This window comes from Python bivittatus, unplaced genomic scaffold, assembly GCF_059951505.1.
Source record: "Python bivittatus isolate LINGU-HERP-01145 unplaced genomic scaffold, Pbiv_v1 ctg000180_np1212, whole genome shotgun sequence".
Taxonomy (NCBI): Eukaryota; Metazoa; Chordata; class Lepidosauria; order Squamata; family Pythonidae; genus Python; species Python bivittatus.
In genome coordinates, this window is record NW_028277047.1 from 6,739,709 (window position 1) to 6,764,126 (window position 24,418).

Sequence of the window (24,418 nt, forward strand, 5' to 3'; positions counted from 1 at the left end):
AAGTTAATTGTGGGAACTGAACCGTTTTCGTACAACTGCCGAGAGCTTCTCTTTTTAACTTCTTCTGGATTCATTTCCCTCTCAATGCATTTGTCTCTACACTTCAAAAAAACACCTTTTCAGTGTTATCGCTTGCTCAGGTGTGATGCCTGCAGAATAATCCCCTCCAGCTGTTTTCCATTTTTTGTCACAGAATAACAATGACGGGAGAGAAATGGAGGGATGAAAGATGGTGGGAATTTGTGAATGGAAAGGGTTAGTTGGTTTTGGGAAGAGGAAGTGATGCTTTTAAAATTCGTAGTTAATTTATCAGCACTCACAAAGAAAAGATCCAGCTAGGTGGCATGATCTAGCTGAACTCCAAAAGACATGTAGGGGTGAACTGGTCAGGGTTGGATGGGAGACCACTAGGAAATGCCCTGATTGTAAACTAAACTGGGAGATAAAAAAAAATATTTGGAAGAAAGCTATGACAAACTAGTTTCATTGTTTTGACCCAAAAATTAAATGGATGTATTTGTGAGATTGCTAGGGTTTAACTCAAGTGGAAGGAGACAGTTTTACACTAATGAAGGGAAATGTTAAGGGTCCGGCCAGATTGTACATATGCAGGACTGGGCTAAATTATGGCACTGCCACTGATCAGATTCACACTAGGCAATGACATGTAGCCTGGTTTAACATTATCCTAAGCCACAATGTGATATATTTGGGTTTTGGCTTGATCACTTTCCGAACCTTGTTGTTTAGTCGTTAAGTCGTGTCCGACTCTTCGTGACCCCATGAACCATATTGCGCCAGGCCTTCCTGTCCTTCACTGCCTCCCTGAGTTTGCTCAGTTTCATGCTCATTGCTTCAGGGATGCTAACCATCTCATCCTCTGCAGTCCTCTTCTCCTTTTGCCTTCAACCTTTCCCAGCATCAGGGTCTTCTCCAAAGAAGAGCATGTGATTTATAAACCCTGATTTATGGCCTAGCCAGGCGGGATTCTGCAACGCACATACCTGGCTGTGTCACAGGGCCTCTCTCACTAAGAGGGGCTGTAAAAATTGACGGCTTTTGTCCCTGTTCCCTTTTAGGGACTTCACCACTTGCACACCAAAGGGAAAATGCACCGAGACATTAAGGTGAGGCGGATTCACTAACGGAGTTTTGCCAACTTTACAGTGCTTTTTAAGGCTGTTTCGGAGGTCTGGGTGGGAGAGGCAAGAGCGTTTCCCAAAACGGCCGCCTGACCTTCTGCGTCTGAAGCCCTCTCCCTCTTTTTCAGGGGGCCAACATCCTGCTGACAGCCAACGGCGACGTCAAACTCGGTCAGTTCCTCCTCCGGGCGTCCCCTCCCGTTCAGCACCTTCATGAACCCGTTGGTTTGGCCAGGGGGTCTTAGGGCAGGTCCAGAAAGTCAAGATGGTGGCCGTGGCCATGCAACTGAAGCCCACCCCTTTTTAACATTCATTGCACATAAGGAGGGACGGGGCTTCAACTGCATGGCGATGGCCACCATCTTGACTTTTTTGACACACCTTCCCCCCAAGGGACACTTCTGAGTTTGAGGGAACCTTGCTGTGATTAAGCCTATTTCAGTGGGAGTCTGTCTTAGGCGTTCACGTCAACGATCGTGATGAAGATGATGATGATGGTGGTGACAGGTTTCTTTACCGTCAGGGTCCCCACTGCTATCTGGGGGGAGAGGAGGAGCGAAAAGATCAGTGTAAGAACAGAGCAAACTCCTCCCTCATGAGTTCACCGTTGAACAGAACCAGCTGTTCCTCTTGAAATTGGACTACAATTCCCATCCTTTGGTCATTCCAGTGGGGCCAGTTGAAGCCCTCTCTGGTCCTTCCCTAAATCTGCCCTAAATCCCCAAATCTTCTGCAAACAATTGGGTGGGAGTCATGCTTCTCATGGAGGTCTTTGCTGGGGGCTGAGGAGTGGGAGGAGCCGAAGCAAGTGGTGGGCGGGGCCAGCTCCCAGGGCGGGTGAAGTCTGTCACACACTCCCTTTTTTCTTGTCCCCTGCAGAGAAGGGTAAGCTAAGCCTTATTGGAAACCCGTCGGGCAGAATTTTTGAAATTGGGCCAAGAGACGGGGCAGACGTAGGCTAGTTGCCAACCCCTTCCCTGCGATTTAAATGTGGGGTTGGGAGTTGCAGCAAAATGGTGGAGACAGAGAGAGGAAGCACAAGACAGAGGGAGTGCTATTCCGGATGACCATGGAGTACCACACCTGGCTTTCCAGCTCTGTGTGTGGACCCCAGGACCTGTTTTCCCAAGTCTTCTGAAATTGCTCCTTCTCTCTCCTCCATAGCGGATTTTGGGGTCTCGGCAGAATTGACAGCTTCGGTGGCAAAGCGAAAATCTTTCATTGGGACACCCTACTGGTAAAACATGTTTATTGTTCTCCTTCTTTTCAATGTGCCTCCTGTATGGCTATTGTAATAAATGCTCAAGGTCGGTGCTGTTTGTCCTGTGGAAGAGTTAGCAAGTCTTAACTTTGGTGTTGTCCTGGATGTAAATCCTGTTCTGTTCTCTCTCTCCCTCCTTCCGTCTCACCACCCCTCTGAACTGCAGTACTTCTGACTTACCAAATAGGCTTGTTTTACAATGCTGCTTTGCGCTCTTAGATGGATGGAATTTTTGTTGGTAGCAATGCGCCTGCTTGATGCGCAACCGATCCGTGCCTGACGTTACACTCGGAGAGGATCAGGAAATGCCCCCTTCCTCATCCACGCTACCCTCCATGAGTGTGGAATTCAGCCACAGAATTCAGCTGTGACCTTGCTGGCTAGGAATTCTGGGCACTGAAGTCCACACATCTGGAACACATCCAGGTTGGCGAAGGTTGACGTAGCAGGTCCTATGGGCCTTTTCTCTGTCATTCTAAATCTAATTAAATTAAATTAAAAGGTGAAACTGAAGAATGATTGAATTAAATTCATTAATCTGGATAAATTCTTCAGTTAAAAGGATAATAAATGGAAAGAAAAACAGAGGAGATGCTTGGAAATTGGTATTGCAAACAGAGCAAAGAGAATTTGGCCACCTTGGTTCAGAGACAGACAAGGATTATTTGTTAGCCTATAAATTCAGTGGCTGGTTTTATTGCTTATGCTTCTTCGCTGCAAGGACATGGCACAAGTTTTGCTGCGTTGCATAAAATCCAACTGTTTGAAGTTGTTGCCTTTGTTGATTTATCGCAACAAAGAGGAATGGGAACAAAGCGGCCACGAGCCTTTGTCAGAAACGCGAGCGCGGTTGCTGCGGGCGGCGTGCTTTTCTCGTCCTTACGTTGCATTCCATCTTATTCTCCAGGATGGCACCCGAGGTGGCCGCGGTGGAGAAGAAAGGCGGCTACAACCAGCTGTGCGACATCTGGGCCCTTGGCATCACAGCCATTGAACTGGCCGAGCTGCAGCCCCCCCTTTTCGACCTCCACCCCATGAGGTGAGGAAGACGCCGGATGAAAGGAGCTTGTAGAGAGCGAGGAAGATGGAGCTGCGTGCGGAGGATGGCACGGATTAGAACAACGGTTCCCAGCTTCAGCAGCGTTCAGATGTATGAACCTCGACTCCCATGCTGGCTGGGGAATTCTGGGAGTTGAAGTCCACACATCTGAAAGTTGCTGAGGCTGGGAAACACTGGATTAGAATATCTATTTCAGGATCATTAGGGGGGGAAAAAACAGGAAAATTGAGGATGCTTCTTTGGGGTGGCTGTTCACGTTTGCTTTCCGTTTGCTTTCTGTTTTGTTTCTTTATTATTAAATTTATATGGCCACCCATCTCAAGTACATGAGTCTGGGCAGCTCATAACTAAAAACAGAATAAAAGCAATATAAATTCCATAAACAGCAGCCAAGCAGCAATCTACAACAAAGTTAATCATCCCAGTTAATATAACCAAGAAACAGGCTCACAGGGAAGGCAGGATAAAATAATAATAATAATAATAATAATAATAATAGCAGCAGCAATTTATATGGCCGCCTATAATGCAGCTGCAACTCTGAGCAGTGAGGAGAGGATTAAAAGCAAGAAAAAGAAAAATTAATAAACAAGAACAATAGACAGTAGTAACAGAATAATACCGTAACGGCCCCAAGGATAATCTAATTCATTTTATACAACATAAATCCTCTGAAAAAAGGTCACAGTGATGGGCTCACCCAGCCTGTCAATTTAAGTAATTGATTTAATGTAATTAAGAAATAACAATGATCATAAAAAATTAATTGCATTTCTTTTTAAAACTTAATTTACATTTAAAACGATCAAGATCAAAATTCTTTCATATTTATTTCCCTTCCACCCCTTTTATATATATATTTTTTTTAATTAGGGTGCAGGGATGGAACATCTCCTTATTTTGTACAGTGGTCTTAGAAACATCTCCCCCTCCCCCCCCAAAATGACTTTTTTTTAGACCAGGGGTCCAAATCTGCTTAACAGGGGGAAAAATTGTTTTGGGACGCCTCTTGGACTGAAGCTGAATCATTTAGTTTTATCTGGAGTCTCACTAATCATTATTTTGTGAGCTGTTTGGTTTAGCTTAGGCTATTCCTGATTAAAAATGGGCCACTGCCCGGACTTCCCTTCTTATCTGCAATGCAGGCACTACATTTCCAGTCTCTTTGTTTTAAAAAATTAAAACATGCCCCTCAGGGTAACAGGGTATTTCTGAATTTAAATTACAGCTGGGAAACCCTGGAATTCTTCGTCTTGGCTACTGTGCAAAAACCACATTTTTGCTACGTCACCAAAAGATCAGCATTTAAATTTAGCTCCTGGGGAGGGGCAAGATTAAATCCAACCACAGCAGCAAGAAATGCCACTAGTTTGGCCTTTCTAGAAAAACCAGGTTCACTACACCTTGGCGTGTGTGTTTGCCTGATACTTGACTGTCCCTGATGGGCACTTCCCGCACAAGAATCATCCAAGGGCCAAATTCCTCTGCAAAACTGTTGGCCCTGGCAGTCTGGCCATCGGGCATCTTCCCAATAGTTGGGTCTGCAGCGCCCATCAGCCTCAGCCACTGTGCCATAATGGAGGGTTAAAGAAGGCAAAGAAAAAACAATTTTGTGAATTGCCCTCCCATTTGGTGGAATGTTTGAGCATTCCGTGACATCACCACGAATCAGCCAATGAGAGAAAAGAAGCGTTTGTAGACAAGGGAATTTAAAGAAATGAGAAAGTGGTGATGACCCTGTTTCGTTTTGCCCTCCAGGGCTCTGATGTTGATGTCCAAAAGCAACTTTCAGCCCCCCAAACTAAAAGATAAGGCGTGTTGGTGAGTATGTGAGTGTGCAAGAGACACTTCCTCTCTTGGGGTACTCGGAATTTTTCTCTTGATTTGCACACCTGCTTTATCCTTCCAGGTCTCCTGATTTTCACCATTTCCTCAAGCTCTCCTTGACCAAAAATCCCAGGAAACGGCCAGTAGCAGAAAAACTCTTGCAGGTGATTCCAGGCTGGGAGAAGTTAAGGCAGGAGATGGGCAGAAATTTACCTCCCACCCCCACAAAATCAGAATTGTCTAGAAACAATTCAGGAAAGGAGAGAAACACTGCACCATCTCCGCTGGAGATGGTGGAGAGACCCGTGAGCTGCCATTTTGTTTTCCCGGAATACCCTGATGTCGTGTTACTCCAGAGGATTATGGGAAATTTAACTGGGCTTCCCATCTCCCCATCCCAAAGGTCTCACTCTTAATTTCTTGCCAGAGTCATGCGTAAGGCAGTGGGAGAAGGTATTTCTGGATTGGGATGCCCAAGTGTGAGCATTTGCAGTAGCAAATCTGGTGGGTCCCTTTTGGGGACAGAGTCCAGATGAAAGCTGGGAGGGTTTTCAATCCTTTCCGCTGATCACCGTCTCTTCTCCACCAGCACCCTTTCATCAGCCAGCCACTGGCCCGCGTTTTAGCCATCGAATTACTGGACAAAGCCACAAATCCTGAATTGGCCGCTTCCACCCTGGATGATGGGGATTTGGAGGTACAGTGGCCCAGTTGTGTTGGGTGGAAGATGGAGATTAATTGCTTTCCCTTCAAGCCGGGAAAGTCCTTTTGTGCAATATATAAAACCTCAGAAAGGTACAGTTGCGCATTCACGCACCCTGCTTCTCCGGCACTACAGATTATAATCCACTAACGCCTCTACGGAGGGAGTGTTCAGCATTCTCTAGCATGACCAATTGGGAACAGTGGTTAACATGCATGTTTGGGTTCTAATGTTCAACCAAAACCTGCCCTCCAAAATCTACTGCTCCGAGGGACAGCATATCCAGAATTGGAAGAGGGTGATTGTCGCTCTTTCTGATGTGCCCAGCTTGCTCTCTGGAGATCTGCAACCAGAGACAACGTTCTCTGCCGTTCTGTGTCAGACTCGTCTGGGATTGAATGAACGTAAGCTGGTTGTCTAGGGTGTAACTCTTGCCTCTAAGGACGCCGTTCTGCTTTGAACAGGAAGTTCTGGGTATATCTGAAACAAAAAAGTGTCTTTCCCTCCCAATTCAGGCTTACGACATTTTTCCCGACAAAATCTCGAGTAAGCCACGTGGGCCAGCAGAAAGCACGCTTATGGAGATCCAGCGTAAGTCGTTCAGTTTAACCCATGTATCAGAATTCCCTTCCACGCCAGGGCACGCTTGCATACAAGCATGTGGCTCTGTTGACACATTTTCCTAAGACGTGGGAAGCCTGCTAGAGAGAACAGATTATTTGGGGAAGAAATGAGGCATCGTGCATGGAAGTCCTGGAGAAGGGTGGAATCAGAACCAGAGATGAGAAGCTATTTTTTTAATGCTAAAAAACTTATCCCCATTGGAGGAAATCCATGCAAGCTCCACTGTTCTTACTAATCGTTGGCAGATTGTGGTCCAAAGTGAACACAAATGCCCCACTTTTCTCACCACCCATCACCTCTGGTTGCATTGCCTGCAAGGGGTCTTTAAAATCCGGACGTTAGGCTTTCAAAAGCCTGTGGGTAGAATCTCATTTCTGCCTATGTTGCTAGTCTTTAAATTCTTGCTGTTTTCCAGTTAACCAGGTCAAATTCGGCCCTCCACTAAGGAAAGAAACAGAGCCGTGGGGCAGCCCAGTAAGTTGTATTCGTAAGTGTGTATCCGTGTTTGTGTTTACACGTTGTAGATATGCAACTTGTTTGGCTTGGTTTAACGTTTGCGTGAATCCAGCCATAGGCAGTCTGTGAACTGTGGTTTGTAGCTTAGACTATCAATCACTTAACTGGTGATGAAACAAACTGTGGTTTAGGGTGCTGCATGGGCCCAATCTGGGCATAATGTAGGTTGGCTATTTGGAAAAATGGTTTGGGAAGAAAGGCAGAATGTATTCTCTCCTTCCAGATTTCAGGGCATGGAATAATGGATTTTGAGTAAGAGGAGGGCAGGTTCTGAATGAATCTTAGAAAAATTTTCCTAGTGCTAAAAGCAATTCGAGAATAGAACCACGGTACCAAACAATAATGGGTTCCAGTGGGTATGCTCAAGACAAAGGTGAACAGCTCTCTGTCGGACCTGTTTCGTTTGGATTCCTGGGCTGACGGCCTCAAGTGGATCTTCCAATCAATGCTTCGATTCTGTAAGAAGGCGTAGCTGGTTTATCGACACTAATTTTTCAACTTCTTTAGAAGAAGGACAGAGTGAATACTGGGGATTCGCATCTTTTTAAACTGTGTTTGTCAGACTTGGCAACTTTAAGATGGGTGGACTTCAACATGCTGCTTAGGGAATTCTGGGGATTGAAGTCCACCCATCTTAAAGTTGCCAAGTTTGAAAAACACTTTTAAATGATAACACAGGCACATCCAGGATGAGAAATGAATTACAGAAATAAAGGGGGTGAGAAGCCACCTTATTCCAAATTGTAGTACTTGTTCCATAGCTCAGGGCTTACAGCAGACAAAGATAGACTGAGGTCCAACCTTGTAATAAATCGGGTTGATTTCAACCAGGGTTTGTCAGTAAGGCCCCAGTGGCCCAGCTCACACAAACCTCTGAGCCACAAACCATGATACAATAGACGTTGGGGCTGGGTTCCCATGTCCTAGAAAGCTGAGAATAAATCAGTGGCCTGGAGAAAGGTCTGAGTTTCGTCCTTGTATTTCCCCCCATCAATTCTGCCTTTCTTTAGGGGTCAGAATTGGGAACTGAAACAGCCAAGCAGAAGCTCAGCCTCTGAGCTCCATATGTGATGGTGAAGAGTAAAGATAGAACGCCTTTATTTTGGCCCGTTTAATCTGAATGTTTTGTTTCTTTTGCAGACGGAAGAGGAAGAGAACTGGATGGTGCTAGGAGATGGAGAGTAAGGAATTTAAGGGGGCAAAGATGCAAGGGGGGCTCCTCCCCTCGCCCGGCCATTGACTTGCCATATCTTCCACCTGGTATCAATAGAGCAGAAAACATGGGGAGATGGTTTTTCCCTCTTTGAAACTTTTAGGCTGAGTTTACTAGTCTAGTTTAAAACAGGGCCGGGTTCAGTATGCAGTGTGAACCCAACCATTGTATTAAGCGTGCTGCATGAACAGAGATGTGGGATTTAGTTAACTCAGGGTTAGGACTAAGCATGTGGTGTGCAGTGGGTTTAATTTCATGCCAGTATGTTGCACAAACCCAGCCATTTGTGGTTTGACCAGTAAACCATGATGGAGCAAACTATGGCTTAGTGTGAGATGCAGACTCAGCGATTGATGGCTGTTTTTGCACCATTTTTTCACTTTCCCCAGGAGCCTGCTTCAGTCAGTCGAAGAGGCATTAGAAGAAAGGTAAGAGGAGATGGAGATGAACTTAGAACAGTGTTCCTCAACCTCAGCGACTTGAAGATGTGTGGACTTCAACTCCCAGAATTCCCCAGCCAGCCATGGGTCCACACATCTTCGTGGCTGAGGTTCAGGGACACTGACTTAGACACTCTGGGGAATTAGCAGGGTCTTCCCCAGCCAGACCAACACTGGCCACTCACTGTTCCTGGGCTTGAACCCGGTAGTGGGGTAGGTGGGTTCTACCTCCAACCAATTGCTTTTAAAGAAACTGCTTTAAACTGTTGTCTCGTCCATCTCAGCGTAGTTCGGGGGCATTTTGAGAGCATCTTGATGGTGCTCCAACGTGGTTCTCCCCGTTGGCCAGCAGGGAAATCAGTAAGTTGTTCCCTTCCTAACAGCTCCCAAGCCTTTGAGACTAAAACTGAGTGGTCTCCAGATCCCCTGTTCCGACCACAGATCCCAGGTCTGAAATGGTCTAAATGGGAAAGGAGCTGAAGTGGGGACATAGCGCAGGGTCACGAAACTTTTTCAAGTAGGGGCACCATTGCATGTTTTCATGGAAAGCCTCAAGGGTCCATTTGCCTTAACTAATTATTTTTAGAAATGGCAACATCTCGAGAGATTTCACCTGAAAATACAGAAATTGCAAAGTCTGACTAAATTATTGTTGTTGTTGTTTTTGGGGCAGAATGTTCTAAAATGTATGTTAGGATGGGACTGCTGGATTCTGGCAGAGTAGGGTTAATTAGGGGTGTTTAGTGATGAGGCAAAAGCACTTTGTACATGCTTGGGGCGACACTGCCCAATATATCTTCCTCAAGAGTTGGGAAACAGGTTCTAGGACTAGTCCTGAGATATATAGACTTAAACTCACCCACCCCCAGCCTTTATCTTTGGACTTTCCCCCATTCTTTTGTTCTACTGCTTCTATCTTTAAAAAAATGCTTCCTCTTCCATAGGAGTCTAACGATTCGCCCGGCACGTCCTACTGATCAGGTGTGTTCCTGGATATCCAAACTGCACCGATTCCTTGAAACAGCGCCTTCCCTTCGGTTCTGCAAACATTTCTTTTCCTTCCCGCAGACCCACGAAGAGCAGCGTACCGGTGGACCTGGGGAAGATGTTTCAAGCACTATCAAAAGGGGACCGCTTTGGGATTTTCTCAACCTGGAGCTCACATACAAGGCTCCTTGGGAGCAGGACGTGGAGCGCTCAGATCTGGAGGGGCCAAGGGGCCATACCATCCCAGGTAACGAGAAACAAGGAGATACAGTATGTTTCACTTTGTATTTCGAGGCCAAGTGACCATCAGATGTGTTAGACCTGTTATTCCTCACGACTAATAAATATGATTAACCATTTATTCAATAAAGATGTGTATTTGTAGTCTCATATCCCACTATTTAGCAAAGTTTTGCAAGCAGTTCCAGGCTGAACAAACTTATTTAGCCACAAGGTCTTAAAAAGAAAAGGAAAAGTAAACATGGCAGGCGCTGATAAGCCCCCACCTTCTACAAAAGAAGGGTTAAGCGCCACCATGGCCTGTGACCTGTCTTGAGTCTCTGAAGGCTGTCAATGGGAACTGTTTTGAACTGGGGGCTCCCACAAGATAGACCCAGCTCTCTTTACTTCCACCCTTTTCTGAGGTTTCTTTCACTGGTTGAAAGATGCAGACCTCTTCACTATCACACCATATTTGCCAGATTTATGTATTGCCCATTGGACCCCTGGCAGCTGAGTGCTTTGAATCTGAATCTTGTCAGCACCACCTTGGAAGGGTGCCAGGCTTGAAACAGCCCTGCCTCAAATTCAAAAGGAGTGTTTAAAGCTTGAAACGGGTCCATTTTAAGTCCAGAATTCTTCTGGACTGGTCAGAACGGCCTCGAAGCCCTTCTGGGAAGTTTGGACCAACCGTTTGGAGTTTGAAATATTTTGTAGGCTGCTACTGAACTTGCAGTGAGAGCTGGTTTGGTGTCGTGGTTAAATGTACCAGGCTAGAAACCGGGAGGCTGTGAGTTCTAGTCTCATCTTAGGCACAATGCTAGCTGGGTGACTTTGGGCCAGTCTGTCCCTCAGCCTTAGGAAAAAGGCAAGGCGAACCACTTCTGAAAATCTTGCCCAGAAAGGACTGCAAGGACTAGTCCAGGCCGTTGCCAGAAGTCAACACACACCAAACATCCAAACTGGAGGGTAGAAGTTGCTTTTCTGCAGTTGATTTTGTTACTCATCCTTTGACGACAGGCAGCACGGCCTTCGGCGGGACGCCAAACTCTTCCAGGATGGATTCTACCAAACCTGCAGACTCGCTGCTCTCCACCGAGTGGGCCACCATGAAAAAGAAGGAGGAAGCCACTGTAAGCGTGCTAAATCCGGATTTGTCAAACTGTGTCTGGTGGAACCCTAGGATTCCTCCAGAACTGATGGGTTCCTGGAGAGACTCAGGAAAAAAAAAGTTCTCCCAAACACGACCAGTTTTCTATCACTAGAGCTTTGTGTCTTGATCCAAGCTTCCTAGATTTTGTTGTTGTTGTTGTTGTGAACGAATAGGTTCCACCAAGGGAATGGAAGCAGTTCTCACAAGTGGAAATGGGGGAGCGAATCTAGGATGGGGGCTAAACTCCCATCTAAGCTATTCTAGGATGGGAGCAGAAGCGAGAAATCCTGGGATGTAATTATTCTGCCCTGGTCATATCCCATTTGGAAACATGCATCTGGTTCTGGACATCCTAGTTGAAAGAGGACAGTGGCAAATTGGAGTGAGTTCAGAGGAGAGGTACAAGATGGTGAGGGAAACCAAGCCTTGTGGTGAACTGTTAAAGGATCTGGATGGGTTTAGCCTATGGAAGAGACAAATGTGGGCAGATAGGATAGCAGGGTTGCTATATAGAAGAGGACATGGACTTATTTTCTGTTGCCCCAGAGGGCAGGGCCAAAACTATCAGGTTAAAATTGCAGGCAAGGAGATTCAGGTTAGAACTTGCAGACTGTATGAGCTGTCAGCCAGCAGAACAGGCTGCCCCATGTAGTCATGAGCTCTCCTTCGCAGGAGGTCTTCAAACAGAGGCTGGATGGTCATCTGTCAGGGATGCTGTACAGGTAGTCCTTGACTTATGACCATTTGTTTAACGACTGTTCAGAGGTACGGTGGTGCTGAAAAAAGTGACTTATGACCAGTCCTCACACTTATGTCCATTACAGCATCCCCATGGCCACATGATCAAAATTCGGGTGCCTAGCAACTAGCATGTATTTACAACAGTTGCAGCATTCCGGGGTCACACGATTGCCATTTACAACCTTCCCAGGGGGCTTCTGACAAGCAAAATCAATGGAGGAAGCCAGATTTGCTTAACGACCACATGATTCGCTTAACGTCATAAAGGGTCATAAAATTAGGTGTGACTCACTTAACGACTGCATCGCTTAGCGACAGAAGTTCCGATCCCAATTGTGGTCATAAGTCGAGGACTACCTGTAGTGAATCCTGGACTGAGCAGAGGATTGGGCTAGAGGACCAATCTAGATCCCTTCCAACCCAAGGATTTTTTGATTGTGCAAAATGACTCTAGTCAAATTCCTGGTCTTCTCCCCACCAGAATGGGAATATTGAGGGCTGGGCTGTGATTGAATGAGGAATGGGGTTAGAAACGGTGCCTTGTTTCTTTTTTTTTCAAATAATGGAAATCTTTTAGAAATGTTCCTCCTGACTGCTCCCCTTTTTCTCCATTACCTTTTCAGAGATTGCTGTGCCACGGATTGCCCCCCACTCCCAAAGTTCACGTAAGTTTCATTTCCTTCTTCCCTACCAAAAGGAATCCCTTGGATTTACATTTTAAGACAAGCCAATCTTATTGGTACTTCCCCGATGAGTCTCTGAATTGGAGTCCAACAATCCGTCAGCGTTTTCACCCGTTTAATCTTGCAGTGAACAGGCGGGCCAAACACCACTGTATTGACAGGGGAGATATGGATACCAATTTTTTTTAAATGTATGGTTCAGGGAGCATGCTGACATATGTTATTTAATGCAGTGTTATATATTTCAGTGGCAGAGTTTCTGTGGTGCATGCAGAAAAAAAGTTGTAAAATGTGAAAATAGACTGGAATGCGTGGAGAGAATGCAGGTGGGCGTGTTGGCAAAATGCTTGTGCGCAAACTGTGAAAAAGCGAGGCAGTTTTTCTCACTCAGAGGGAGGTGAGAGAAGTCTCAAAACCAGCTATGACTGTAATAAAGATTTGATCTGAACTCTAAAAATGGGATAGAAAGCACTGTAGAAGCCTTGGCAACGGAGGAGTAAACCCCAGTCATTTCCTGCACCCCACATACCCCCCCCGTATCCAAATATTCCATTTCCTCCTTTCCCAGATGGGAGCCTGTTTTTCCAAAGTTTTCAACGGCTGCCCGCTGAAGATCAACTCAGCTACAACATGGATCCACCCAGAAACACGAGGTAGATGTTTATTTCCTCATGGATTGGGGCAATTTCCTCATGGATTGGGGCCACCTGAAGATGGCACTCATAGCATTCGCCCCTCCAGTTTTTCCCCACAAGATCAACCCTGCAGGGTAGGTTGGACCAAGAGGGAATTTATGGCCAAGGGGAGACTAGAACCCGGGTCTCCCCATTCCTAGTCCAGCATATTCTCTTTCACCGTTGCCAGCCACGGCTTATAAACTGACCTTCCCTTCCTGGCTTGGCAGATCTGTATCTGGTCGTGGGAGCAGAGGAAGGCATTTACACCCTGAATCTTCATGAGCTCCACGAGGACACGATGGAGAAGGTGAGTCCTCTGCAGAGAAAAAAGAGGAAAGAGTCAGCGGGAGGGGTTCCTTGCTTGTTTGGCAGTGCTAAGCCATGACTAAGCCACCATCCAGCAGCCCAGTCCCTCCAGACCTGTTCACTGTCTCTGCATAAATTGCGGTGGGTTGGCCCAGATTTCTGACTCTCGGTAATTTAACAAGAACTTCTCCGTTGCTTGAAAGGCTGTTGTGTTTAGCGCATTGAGGCAGGGCACTTATTGTGGATTTCCCTAGACTGAAATTAGCAAGACTGACGGATGTTTTCTCCCTTCCTCTCCTTCTCTCCATGTCTTCTCCTCCCATGTGTTGGTTCCCCCCGCCAGCTCCTTCCTCACAGGTGTTCTTGGCTGTACTGTATTAACAACACGCTCCTGACTTTGGCAGGTGAGTGACCAGGTGCACAGCCGCGCCTGGGAAATAGCTTTTCTTTTTCCTGTTTGGGACAACTTTCCATCGCCTGATGATCCGCTTTGGGACGCACAGGATGTTTGGGAGCGGCGCTTCCTCGCTTGGGTCACGGGGTGCTGCAGTGGCCAGTGATGATGGAAGTTGGAGCCAGGTCAAATTTGGGAGCTCCTGGTTGAAAAGACGTGCAAAGGCCGCTGAGTTCGGTCCTGCTGTGCTGCCTGTCAGCTGCAGGATGACCGCTCTGTGGTGGAGCCTTGCTTTTCATGCGAAGGAGCTTCTGGCGGTTTCCAGCATGGCCAGAAAGAAGGAAATTTGTCTAACTTGTCTGGCAGATTTCCAGCTTAGCGTTTAGTCACAGAACATTTACCAGCCCCAAAGACAGGCATCTTTTAGAACAATGGTTCTTAAACTGTTTGACCCAATTACCCCTTTCCCCAGTCTTGAATAATGTCATTACCCCCAGAAAAAAAAACAGACTCTTGTTTTACACAAGCGTCTCAGCAGCAGCAGTCCCAAACTGGATCCCCGACTCACAAACAGGCAATTCCAAATTGCTCCATTACCCCCAGGATCCCCAGTTGAAGAACCACTGCTTAAGAGATTGGAAGCTCAGCTCCCAGAATTCTCTGCAAGTATCATACTGGCTGGGGAATTCTGGGAACTGAAGTCCACCACATCGGGGGCACCCAGGGAGCGAAAAGCTGGCCTTGACTTTGAACCCCAGCCAGCCTCTCTAGAGGTTTCAAGTAAAGATGTTGTGGTTGTGATTTCAAAGCTGCTGGTGATTCCTGGTTTAATATTACAGGTGAGCCATTGTGGCTTCACCGAATCATGGCTCTGTGCCATGTAAGATGAGTGGGAGGAGGGTTTCAATAGGAAAAACCATAACATTTTCTGGAGTTTCAGTCCAAGCCAAAGTTGGAAAGGCATAAAGAGAGGAAGTGAGTTTAGGAGTTGATTCCATAGGCAGCTGGCTAGGAGAAGGTGGATCAAAGGCCACGCATGTCAGAAGGAGGGTCTCTGGTTCCTCCTCTCCCTTCCAGACTCATTTCGGCTTCTTGTTGCAGGAAAGTCCCCCCAGATCTCCTCGCACAACCTTTTGGGTCTCTTTGAGCAACGTCGTCAGCTGCAAAAGCGGCCGGTTCCTCTTTCCATTGCCACCAACCGACTGACAGAGCGGATAATCCCCAGGTGGGGAGAGGTGAGGGGGAGGAGGGGCCAGAGGTCCCTAAGGAAGCCAGAAGGGGGATGAGGACCCTTTGAGAGAGGGGGGCATGGAAGCGGCTGCCATCTTTCAACACCCACCTCTTTGATTAGATTGTGGGTTGAGAAAAGCCCTGTCTCTTCCACGGTGTGCAATGGTCTGTGGGGATGACCTTGGGAGACAGGGGGAAGAGCCACAGCCAGAGGAACAGTTGGATAAGAGGCAGCTGAGCCCACAGAAGGAATGGGAGTGGAGAAAGCATCTCAGAAGGGACCCTCCCTAGTTTTGTGGGCTGTAAAGGCGAGGGGGGAGAGAGGTACTTTCAGATTTGCAAGATCCTGTTCATGTAGCCTTACAGTAAAGGAGTTCATCTGGGCATGCTTCCTGTCTGGACTCCTTCACAAGGCCAACACATTGGGGGAATGGATGAAGGTACAGTAGATGGCTAAGAAAAGAAACTGTTGAACGGTGTCAGGAGCTGTACAAAACTTTGAGTTATCCCTTAATTCTGCCCGCTGGTGGGCCTTTGAGGAATGGAAGAGATTTGGCCTGGGGTTCTGTTCTGACCTGGCGAAGATTTCCAGGGCAACTCTGTGTACAGCCATCATAGTAATCCAAGACTGATTTGAGGAGAGCTCAGCAGTTTTTGCAAGCTCTCACTTTTAATGCCCGCTGCTCAGAAATCACTAGAATTGCACAAGGCCAGAGAATCTATTTTTTAAAATTATTCTTTATTGGGATTGTCCACTGAGCTGGGAGGGAAGAACCATGTCCTATCTCAAACAAGCTAAGCAGGATCAGAGTTGGTTAAACTTAACTTGTGGAGAGATATGGCCACCACGAAGGTACTGCTCAATGTTCTCTTGCTGACCCTCACATTAGGAACACAGTGAAATTAATTGGAAATTTCACTTATCGCTGCCATATTTTGTGATGGGAGGAGCGACCGAAGATGAGGCCAGATCAGTAAGCCCAACTGATGAATTGTTCTCTCAAAATGCAGAGCTCCTGTGCTCTTGACAGTAGTCCCCGGTTGTGGAGCTAAAACTGCTCCCTGTTGGAGAGTCCTCTGGACATGCTCATGCGGGTTGAGCTCTGCTGTGAATTAAGGCTTACATTTTGCACATTTCCAAGGGGACACTCGGATGGGTGTGATTGGACAACGCAAGCAAGTTCTGGGGCTCCAGACGAAATAAATCGTGGAGCGATTGCAATACGGTGTTGGAAAAAATGAGGGGAGTTGGGACAGGAAGAAAAGAAGAGGGGTCAATTGCACAGAACTCTTCATGGTCCTCTTGTGAATCCTTGTTAAAATTTTGTGGAGGGTTGGGGAATACCTGGGACCCCAAGATCCTATCTGCAGCCTCAAATTGGGTGGGATCAAAATGTATGTTTTTTTTTAAATATAATTTAAGATGGAGGGAGAGAATCCTTTCTTGGCAATAATATAGAAGTGGACGGTTGTTGCTTCCTTCCATTGTGTTTTCAGCTGCTGAGTCTAGTTTCCAGGCCTGGGATTTGATGGTTATCTCCCACCCAAGTATGAACCAACTCTGATCCTGCTTAGCTTTTTTGAGATAAGACACGGTTAGCTAGATATTGCCACCCAGCTCAGTGGACAAATTTAATAAAGAATCATTTTAAAACATTAGTATACATGTACTCTGCTCCAAATGAGATTGCAAGAATAAGCATTCTGGGAACCCAGGAGCACCAATGCAAGTCTTAATTCACATTTAAGGGGGAGTGAGATTATTGGCTAATTTTCTAGAGAGATGGCAAATATATGTCCACACCCCATCTTAAAAAATTTTCCTTTTGCGGCAGGAAGTTTGCGCTGTCGGCCAAGATAGCAGACACCAAAGGATGCCTTAAGTGTCAAGTGGGTGAGTGGCTCCCTCTCTTTCTAGCCGGCAGGCTTTCCCTCTTCCTTGAATTTGCCTCCAAAATCTTACCACACCTTTCCCCAACCTGGGCAACTTTCAGAGCTGGGCTGTTCAACTCCCAGAATGCCCCAGCCAGCATAGTCATTGCTGAGAATTCTGGAGGTGAACTTCATGCCTTTGGAGAGTGGACAAGTCAGGATAGACAGCCTTACCAACAGTCTTCAGTCATGGGGAGGGACTAGAATTCAGCCCCTGCTTTGCAAAGACGCCCTGGGATTGATCTGTGTCATTTCTGGGTATTATCAGCGTCAAAAGAAACTCTGAACTGCCGTGGCAGGAGGAGAATGAAAAGTGGCATTACGGGGACCAAGAGCTAACTTGGAATATATCAGGTTCCCTTGTGCCTATTTAAACTACCCTTTTAATTCAAAATCCCAATAACTTGAACCTGATTTATCTTCAAGAGAAGGTCCATGACATGTGGTGGAGTAGCTCTTTCGTGTGCAGAAAGAAAATGCAGACATTTGTCCTACAGATGCAAGGGTTGGAAACATGTTTGAGGAGGGTGCAAGCGTGCCCCACACTTGGAACTCAGTGGATCTTTAATTGTTAAATACTAAGGCCTGCAGAATACTCATAAAGTTTCTTAGCTCAGTGTTTCTCAACTCTGGCAACTTTAAGATGTGTGAACTTCAGCTCCCAGAATTCTGGCTGGGGAATTCTGGGAGTCGAAGTCCACCTGCCTTACATTTGCCAAAGTTGAGAAACCCTGACTTAGCTGACTGAGACTCCCTGAGAAGGATTCCCACAAAGGAACTACGAGTGTTAAATAAATTTGGGGCTTCCCAACTGCTCTGCATTAGTTCTGGAAGATTCCCCTGGAAAAAAAAGCTTCTGGAATGGGTCACACGCCAACTAGGATCTGCTTTTTAGAAACTCTTGCTGCGTGCGGCAGTGAAAAGGCAGTGAGAACAGGGCCAGGCAGGTAGGTGGTGGCTAATCCCATCGTTTTTTAATTTCAGTCCGAAACCCCTACTCAGGAAATACCTTTCTGTGTGCTGCACTGCCCTCCAGCCTGGCCCTTTTACAGTGGTACGAACCTTTGCAGAAATTTATGCTACTGAAGGTAAGTGCGTGGCCGCAGCTGGTGGGATTTTTCGTTTTAGAAGCGCTGAGGTTCAGCTGGCTGGTCACAATCTTTTCTCTCTCTGTTTTATTTTTGACCAGCACGTCCCCGTGCTGCTACCTGACCCCCTCTCCCTGTTTGAGCTGCTGGTAGTCGAGACAGAGGAATACCCACAAGTGTGCTTGGGCGTCACCGGCAGCGATCAGCCGGGGGCAGAGCTGCATTTCAGCATCCTCTCACTCAGCAGTGGCCACAGCACCTCAAGCCCTTCCAGTAAGAAAGGATATTTGATGGAGGGGGGGGGTCAGAAAAGGTGTCAGTGGAGAATCAGGTTGTAGAATCTCTTTCCTGCGTTTTAAGACCTACATCGAATCATTTGGTACCAGAGACAGGCAGATGGCCTGAAAATGACCACTGATGGTAAGGATGGTGGATGTAACACAGTGTTTCCTACGCTGGACCATTTCCAGATATGTGTGGCCTTCAATTCCCAACATTTCTCCAGCCAGCATGGCACATTGCTGAGAATTTGGGGAGTTGAAGGGCGCCCTCCCAACATGTGGACTTCAACTCCCAGAATTCCCCAGCCAGCGTGACCATGGCTGAGAATTCTGGGAGTTGAAGGCCACACATCTGGAAGGGGCCCTGTTTGGAAAACACCAACAGAAGGATCTGCAACCAGATGTTACATTGCTGTCCTTCCCAGTTAGAGTTGAAAGGGGAAACAAAGTTGAACCCCCATTCAGTGCAGGAATCCAAGTTAAAGCAGGTCAGACAGCTGGCCAGCCCTGCTTGGACACATCGGTCAAGGAGAGGCCACCATCTCTGCATCATTGGTCCCACCATGCAACTGTTATCATTGGGAAGTCTATCCTAACATTCAGTTGGAATCTGCTCTATCCTGTTCTCTGGGATAAGACAGTGTTTCTCAACCTTGCCAACTTGAAGACCAACTCCATGGCTGACTGGGGAATCCTGGGAGTTGAAGTCCACACATCTTCAAGTTGCCAAGGTTGAGAAACACTGGCCTAGAGTAAACATTCTGACCTTTTTCGGTGTGTCATCTCTCCCAAATGAGCCATACCGCTGCCATTTTCTGCTGACCATGCGGGCACTTAGCTGGGACCCTGCTTTAAATTGGCCTTTGACCTCTCCAGCTGTATTGGATTATAATTCCCATCCCTCCCAGCCAGCACTCCAAACCCCACTTTCCAGTTTTGTTTTTTCCCCCAGCTGCCATTCAATGGGACTCCATGTCTCCAAGAGTCACTGAGGATCCTTGGCCCCCTCTGGGGGAACATACTTGGGGGGTTTTCCCTTGGCCCTCTGCTCTTTTTAAAATGGCTTGGTATTTCTGCACATTTTAGGGATCCCCCTAAAGGGGTAGATTCCTCCCTACCATTTCTTAATAAGCCTCACTGGGGCTAACCTTTCCAGCATTCATTCTGCCCATCCTTTGCTATTAGAAGAAACAATTCAGCTCATTAAATCTGTGCAGTCCTGTGTAGCATTTGGAACGCTGGTTTGACCGAGGTGGCACAGGAGAATGAATGAATGAGTGAGTGAGTGAATGAACTGTACATTTTTACTCCTTCCCCTCTTCCTCCAAGAATTTGGAACAGCACATCTGTGCAAAGCGGGGCCTTTTCCACTCACCTTTCACTCTCCAGCTGTTCAGCCATTGAATGAGCATCTTTAAATCTCCCCATGAAAAATGGGTATCAGATTTTTTGGCAGCTGCTGAAAACCCAAAGTGACTGTTTCCAAGCCCAATTCTCTCACAATCCCTTTGGCAAGATTTATTGAGATGAAAGAGATAAGGTTACAGGAATTCCAGCAACTGACCTCTTTCCCATTTGAAACCAATATATCCTTGTGTACATTCATTTGAGACCAGCTACAGGTTTATTTAGAGATTTTAATTGTTGTGCTTACTGTTTATTATGAAGATATTTATGGACGGATTTTACAATTTTATGAGTGTTTTATCTCTCACGTTGTAAGCAGTCTAGAATTGGAAGAGGAGGCAGCATATACATTTAAGTGAATAAATAAATGGAGAAGCAGAAATAAATTAGGGTAGACACCCTCCGATTTGCTTTCTAACAGCCTTCCTACAATTCAGCAAGGAGACAGGTCTCTTCACTGACTCACAGTCTCATTCATTCATGACAATCTCCTGAATTTTTTATTCATCTGGGAAGCAACTTAAATACCAGTTTTTTTGCTTATGCACCCAAACAAAGATTTGTTTCTCAGCCTCTGTTTCTCTCCGGTTGCAGGACGTCCCCTCGTCCTGGCCAGCCACGTCACTCAGATGGATCGAGACACTGTCCTCGTTTGTTTTGAGCGTAAGTTCTTTTCTTTGACTCGGGCATCAATTTTTTCTCTTCTTATCCCCGGATTGCATCTTTGACCTTCAAAGCCCTTCTCTTCTCCCCCCAGGCTGTGTCCGGGTCGTGAATCTCCGTGGGACGCCACAGGGAGCGCTTGCACCCGAACTTGTTTTCAATTTCCCCATTGAAACCATTGGTACGTAAGTGTCAGGCCTAGCCCAAGGAACTCCAAGAGACCATGTAAATTCAGTCCAGCAATGTTTATTAGCTACAACCTCTAGCAAGAATCTTCCCAGCCTGAAACCCCAGCTCCCAAGTAATGCCAGCCACAACACCGTGAATTCCTCAGGGAGGTGCCAGCCTCGTCCTCTTGTAGTTCCCACGCTCCTCAGGAGATGTAAGAAAATGTTTTTCTCCCTGAGTCTGGCCTTCATAATTCCATTCCATCACATCAAGAAGAGGTGGAAATTCCCGGGCGGGGGGAGTCTCAATGAGGTCTTGGTACCTTGAGCGTCTCAGAATTCTTGGTCAAAATGCCCTCCATGAAAACTTTTCCTTTTTTGGATCCTTTTAAAGAAATTAATGTGATTAATTTTTTAAAAACTCAATGCAACAAAGAAAATGCAACCCCCCTCCCCCATGGTGGATTAGAATCAACATGCATCCTTTTACAGTTGTTAGAATGGTATTATTTATGATAGTTTAATAAAGTTATTGTGCTAAACTAATTAATCAAAGGAAAGTATAAATACAGTAGTGAATGAAATAATGTAACTTCAAACTGAATAATCACAGTAATAAGGGGGAAAAAGTTCTAGAAAGTTATGTTACTTATAGAACACCTCCAGAAAATTTGACCATGTATCTCATGTATCTTCCTTATCCTTTGGTTAAAAAAATCCAAACAAACAAACATGGACACACAATACATATCCTTTTTCTGGATCTTGGGTGATGGGCAATCCAGGTCCGTGAGCCACATTGTTGGCCCTTCGAGGTAGGCCAGGTCAGGAAACAGATATCGCAAGGGTCACAGGAATGCGGTAGGGTGTGATAACAGAAACTGGAAAGCCTGCCAGTTTCCCTCTGCCCCCTCTTAAAGGGGTTATCTGGAGTCTCTTTCTCATGCTTTCCCCCTTCCCAGGAGTGAGTTCCTGTTTCACCTCTCTTAACAACTCCTACATTCCTTCCCAAGGTCATCTCTACGTTCATTTATACACCGGGAATTCCTAGCACCCTCTTGCGGCCCACGGAAGCCTCTTGGGTTGGCAGGGCTGAAATGGGGATTAAACCTTCCAGTGGCCTTAAGACCTCTTTTTTAGCAGCCCCCCACCCCAAGGGTCAAAAAGAGTTGGACCTAAACGCCCCTGGGATGTCACATCACTGGCCATGAGTAGGCCGTGACGGTCCAAGCAAGGACTTTAACCTCCTATATCAGTCATGCCGTTCTAAGCAATCTGTTCACCCACCATCTGCTATTAGAAACACTCGGTTTAGGACCTTCAACGTGCCGAATTAGAAGCTCCAGTACTGAGATAATCCCCCCTCCCCATCCTGGAAGAATAGAAGAAGCAACCCTGATGACCAGCAAGCCCATTGGTTCAACTGGGGCTGCGTTCCTCTGACCACCTTTGTAGTTCCATAGAATTGCTGAGTTGGAAGGGGCGTTAGAGGTCATCTAGTCCACCCCTCTTCCCTGGGCAGGCTCCGTTGGAGCGTCTTCAAAAGGTGGAAGGAAGGAGGCATTTCTCTTCTCCCGTGACCTTGCCCGTTGGACAGCGGATGGGAGAATCTGGCGTTATTAGCAGAGCAGAGTCTCCAGAGGCCAGCTTCTGCAAATCACGGAAGATGCCCATCAAATCCAATCTTATTATCACAGGAGAGAATACAGAGAATTCTAGGCCTCTATTTTTTTGCTTGGGCATTCTGTAAAGATAAAAATGTCATCAAGCCCAGCTCAACTCCTGGGGACTTCACGGACTCACTGATAGAGTTTCCTTGGCAACATTACGGCAGAGGTTTGCCACTGCCTCTATCTGGGACAGTTTTTGACTTTCCAATCTAGTCTCCATCTGTGTGATTTCTTAGTGGTCCCCCATCCAAACACTAACCTGACATACTGTGCTTGGAATTTTTCTAAATCAACTTTGGCTGCCAGCTGGTGAAAACTGTGGGAACAAAATTTGCAAGTGGGAACAGTCCCTGGTGACTTTAGAGACACGTCTATTAAGTTTTCTCGGCAGCATAGAAGTGGTTCACCGCTGAGACCATTTTGGACTTTCCAGCCTAGCCTGTACCCTGGTAGTCTCCCATCCGAAGGCCGCATGGCTTCCCAGCACTGACCAGGCACCTTCTCACGAAGCCCCTTCTCTGCTTCCCTGCAGTGTGCCTTCAAGACAGCGTCTTGGCTTTCTGGAAACACGGCATGCAAGGCCGGAGCCTGGAATCCAGTGAGGTGAGTAAAGCCGGCCATGCGCAAGGGCTGTCTTTTGCCATTATGTCTCCTGCCCCACGGTCCGAAAAGCAAACCCGTCCGTGCAATCCTGCCGATGTAGAATCTCACTTTGAACAGCAGCCACCTAGGATTATTCCAGATTGTGCTGTATGTTTTCATTTGCAACATTTAGGGAGGAATATCTTGCCACCCATACAGGAAGAAGGCAGAAGATCAATCTGAAATCTTGTCTGCTTGTTTTCTTAAGATAAATGCTGCATCTCTCCATGTGGCCTAGTGGTTACAGCGGGGATCCTGAATTATTTTGGGAATGGGCGCCAGCCCATGATTACAGAGCAAAAGCTATGAAATATTTTTTTTTCTCATGAGATCTCATGGGACAATACGGATGTTTTAGTGTTCGCTAAAACTTTAAAATTGTTTTTAAATGTTTTTAAAATCTTTCATGAAAAAAAGGTCCATTTGGCTCTGAAAATGCTTGATTTTTTTTGTTTGTTTGTTTGAGTGAGCTGTTCTCTCTCAACTAAACCCCCTTACAGAGTTTAGAGTTTAACTCTCTTACAGAGTGGCAAGGATGGAGAGGAGATGAAAGAATTACGTGGAATCCCTGTTATTCGTTTGAAAGATGAGGCATGTATGCCAATAACAATATAACAAACAGGACAATTTGTCTTATTATAAAAGAGGAATTCCTCTCACTCGGGTTTTTTTCCCAGAGAAGTTTGGATTGACTCCCACCATGAGAACAAAACAAACTTTTTAGGGCCGGTGCACACAATATAGTCAGATCACATCAACAAACAGTGTTGCTGTGTCCATGGGATGTGCAGTGCTGAAACAACCACATCAGGTTATAGCTTCAGCTGATAGCCTGATTCTTACAACATGCTGAGACCGGGGATGAATTCCTGCAAATCATTCAGCCTCAGCCTCCTGTGTGATGAAGACCCAACCAAGGAGCACTAGAGGGTCAGTAAGGGTTGTATGATTTGGGAACTTGCTGCTAAATTGTTTTGTTCCCCAACAGGTGACCCAGGAGGTCACAGATGAATCCAGGGTGTTCCGGGTCTTGGGTGCTCACCGGTGAGTAACTGACGAAGAGGTCTCTGTTTGCAAACATCCCCGTCACTCTCACCCCCACACACTCGTGCCCAGGACGGTTCCCTCTTGCACATTCGAAACAGGGGAAACCATTTCACATTGAGTTAGAAATATTCCGGCCACCGCAGGAGCACCCTGTTCTTGTTCTGGCTACCCCGGAAGTGCTCCAAGGTCAAAACCCCCGTCCCAACCTGGAGACGGGGCCGTTGGAGAATTCAGAGCACTTCTGATATGGTTGGAACAATCCGTCTGAAATGGAAAACAGGGGTCTGAAGCCTGAAATGTTCCACACCCTAAACTTTTTGCACACTCCGCGCAGTTCTCTGATTT

General features: G+C 46.5%; 1 protein-coding gene across 1 annotated transcript in view; it reads left to right on the forward strand.

The window, feature by feature from the left end:
- MAP4K2 (mitogen-activated protein kinase kinase kinase kinase 2) overlaps window positions 1-24,418 on the forward strand; it is a 47,714-nt gene that overhangs the window by 20,400 nt on the left and 2,896 nt on the right. Inside the window, exons 6-31 of the mRNA XM_088137464.1 lie at window positions 1,080-1,127; window positions 1,271-1,313; window positions 2,307-2,379; window positions 3,311-3,442; window positions 5,222-5,284; window positions 5,373-5,454; window positions 5,880-5,987; window positions 6,509-6,584; window positions 7,033-7,091; window positions 8,274-8,314; window positions 8,736-8,774; window positions 9,731-9,767; window positions 9,855-10,020; window positions 11,013-11,125; window positions 12,510-12,551; window positions 13,138-13,222; window positions 13,474-13,553; window positions 13,896-13,956; window positions 15,048-15,171; window positions 17,012-17,070; window positions 18,093-18,196; window positions 18,298-18,469; window positions 20,479-20,547; window positions 20,642-20,728; window positions 22,917-22,987; window positions 24,015-24,070. Coding sequence (XP_087993590.1) covers window positions 1,080-1,127; window positions 1,271-1,313; window positions 2,307-2,379; window positions 3,311-3,442; window positions 5,222-5,284; window positions 5,373-5,454; window positions 5,880-5,987; window positions 6,509-6,584; window positions 7,033-7,091; window positions 8,274-8,314; window positions 8,736-8,774; window positions 9,731-9,767; window positions 9,855-10,020; window positions 11,013-11,125; window positions 12,510-12,551; window positions 13,138-13,222; window positions 13,474-13,553; window positions 13,896-13,956; window positions 15,048-15,171; window positions 17,012-17,070; window positions 18,093-18,196; window positions 18,298-18,469; window positions 20,479-20,547; window positions 20,642-20,728; window positions 22,917-22,987; window positions 24,015-24,070 — 2,090 coding nt within the window. The remainder of the gene's footprint in view (window positions 1-1,079; window positions 1,128-1,270; window positions 1,314-2,306; window positions 2,380-3,310; window positions 3,443-5,221; window positions 5,285-5,372; window positions 5,455-5,879; window positions 5,988-6,508; window positions 6,585-7,032; window positions 7,092-8,273; window positions 8,315-8,735; window positions 8,775-9,730; window positions 9,768-9,854; window positions 10,021-11,012; window positions 11,126-12,509; window positions 12,552-13,137; window positions 13,223-13,473; window positions 13,554-13,895; window positions 13,957-15,047; window positions 15,172-17,011; window positions 17,071-18,092; window positions 18,197-18,297; window positions 18,470-20,478; window positions 20,548-20,641; window positions 20,729-22,916; window positions 22,988-24,014; window positions 24,071-24,418) is intronic.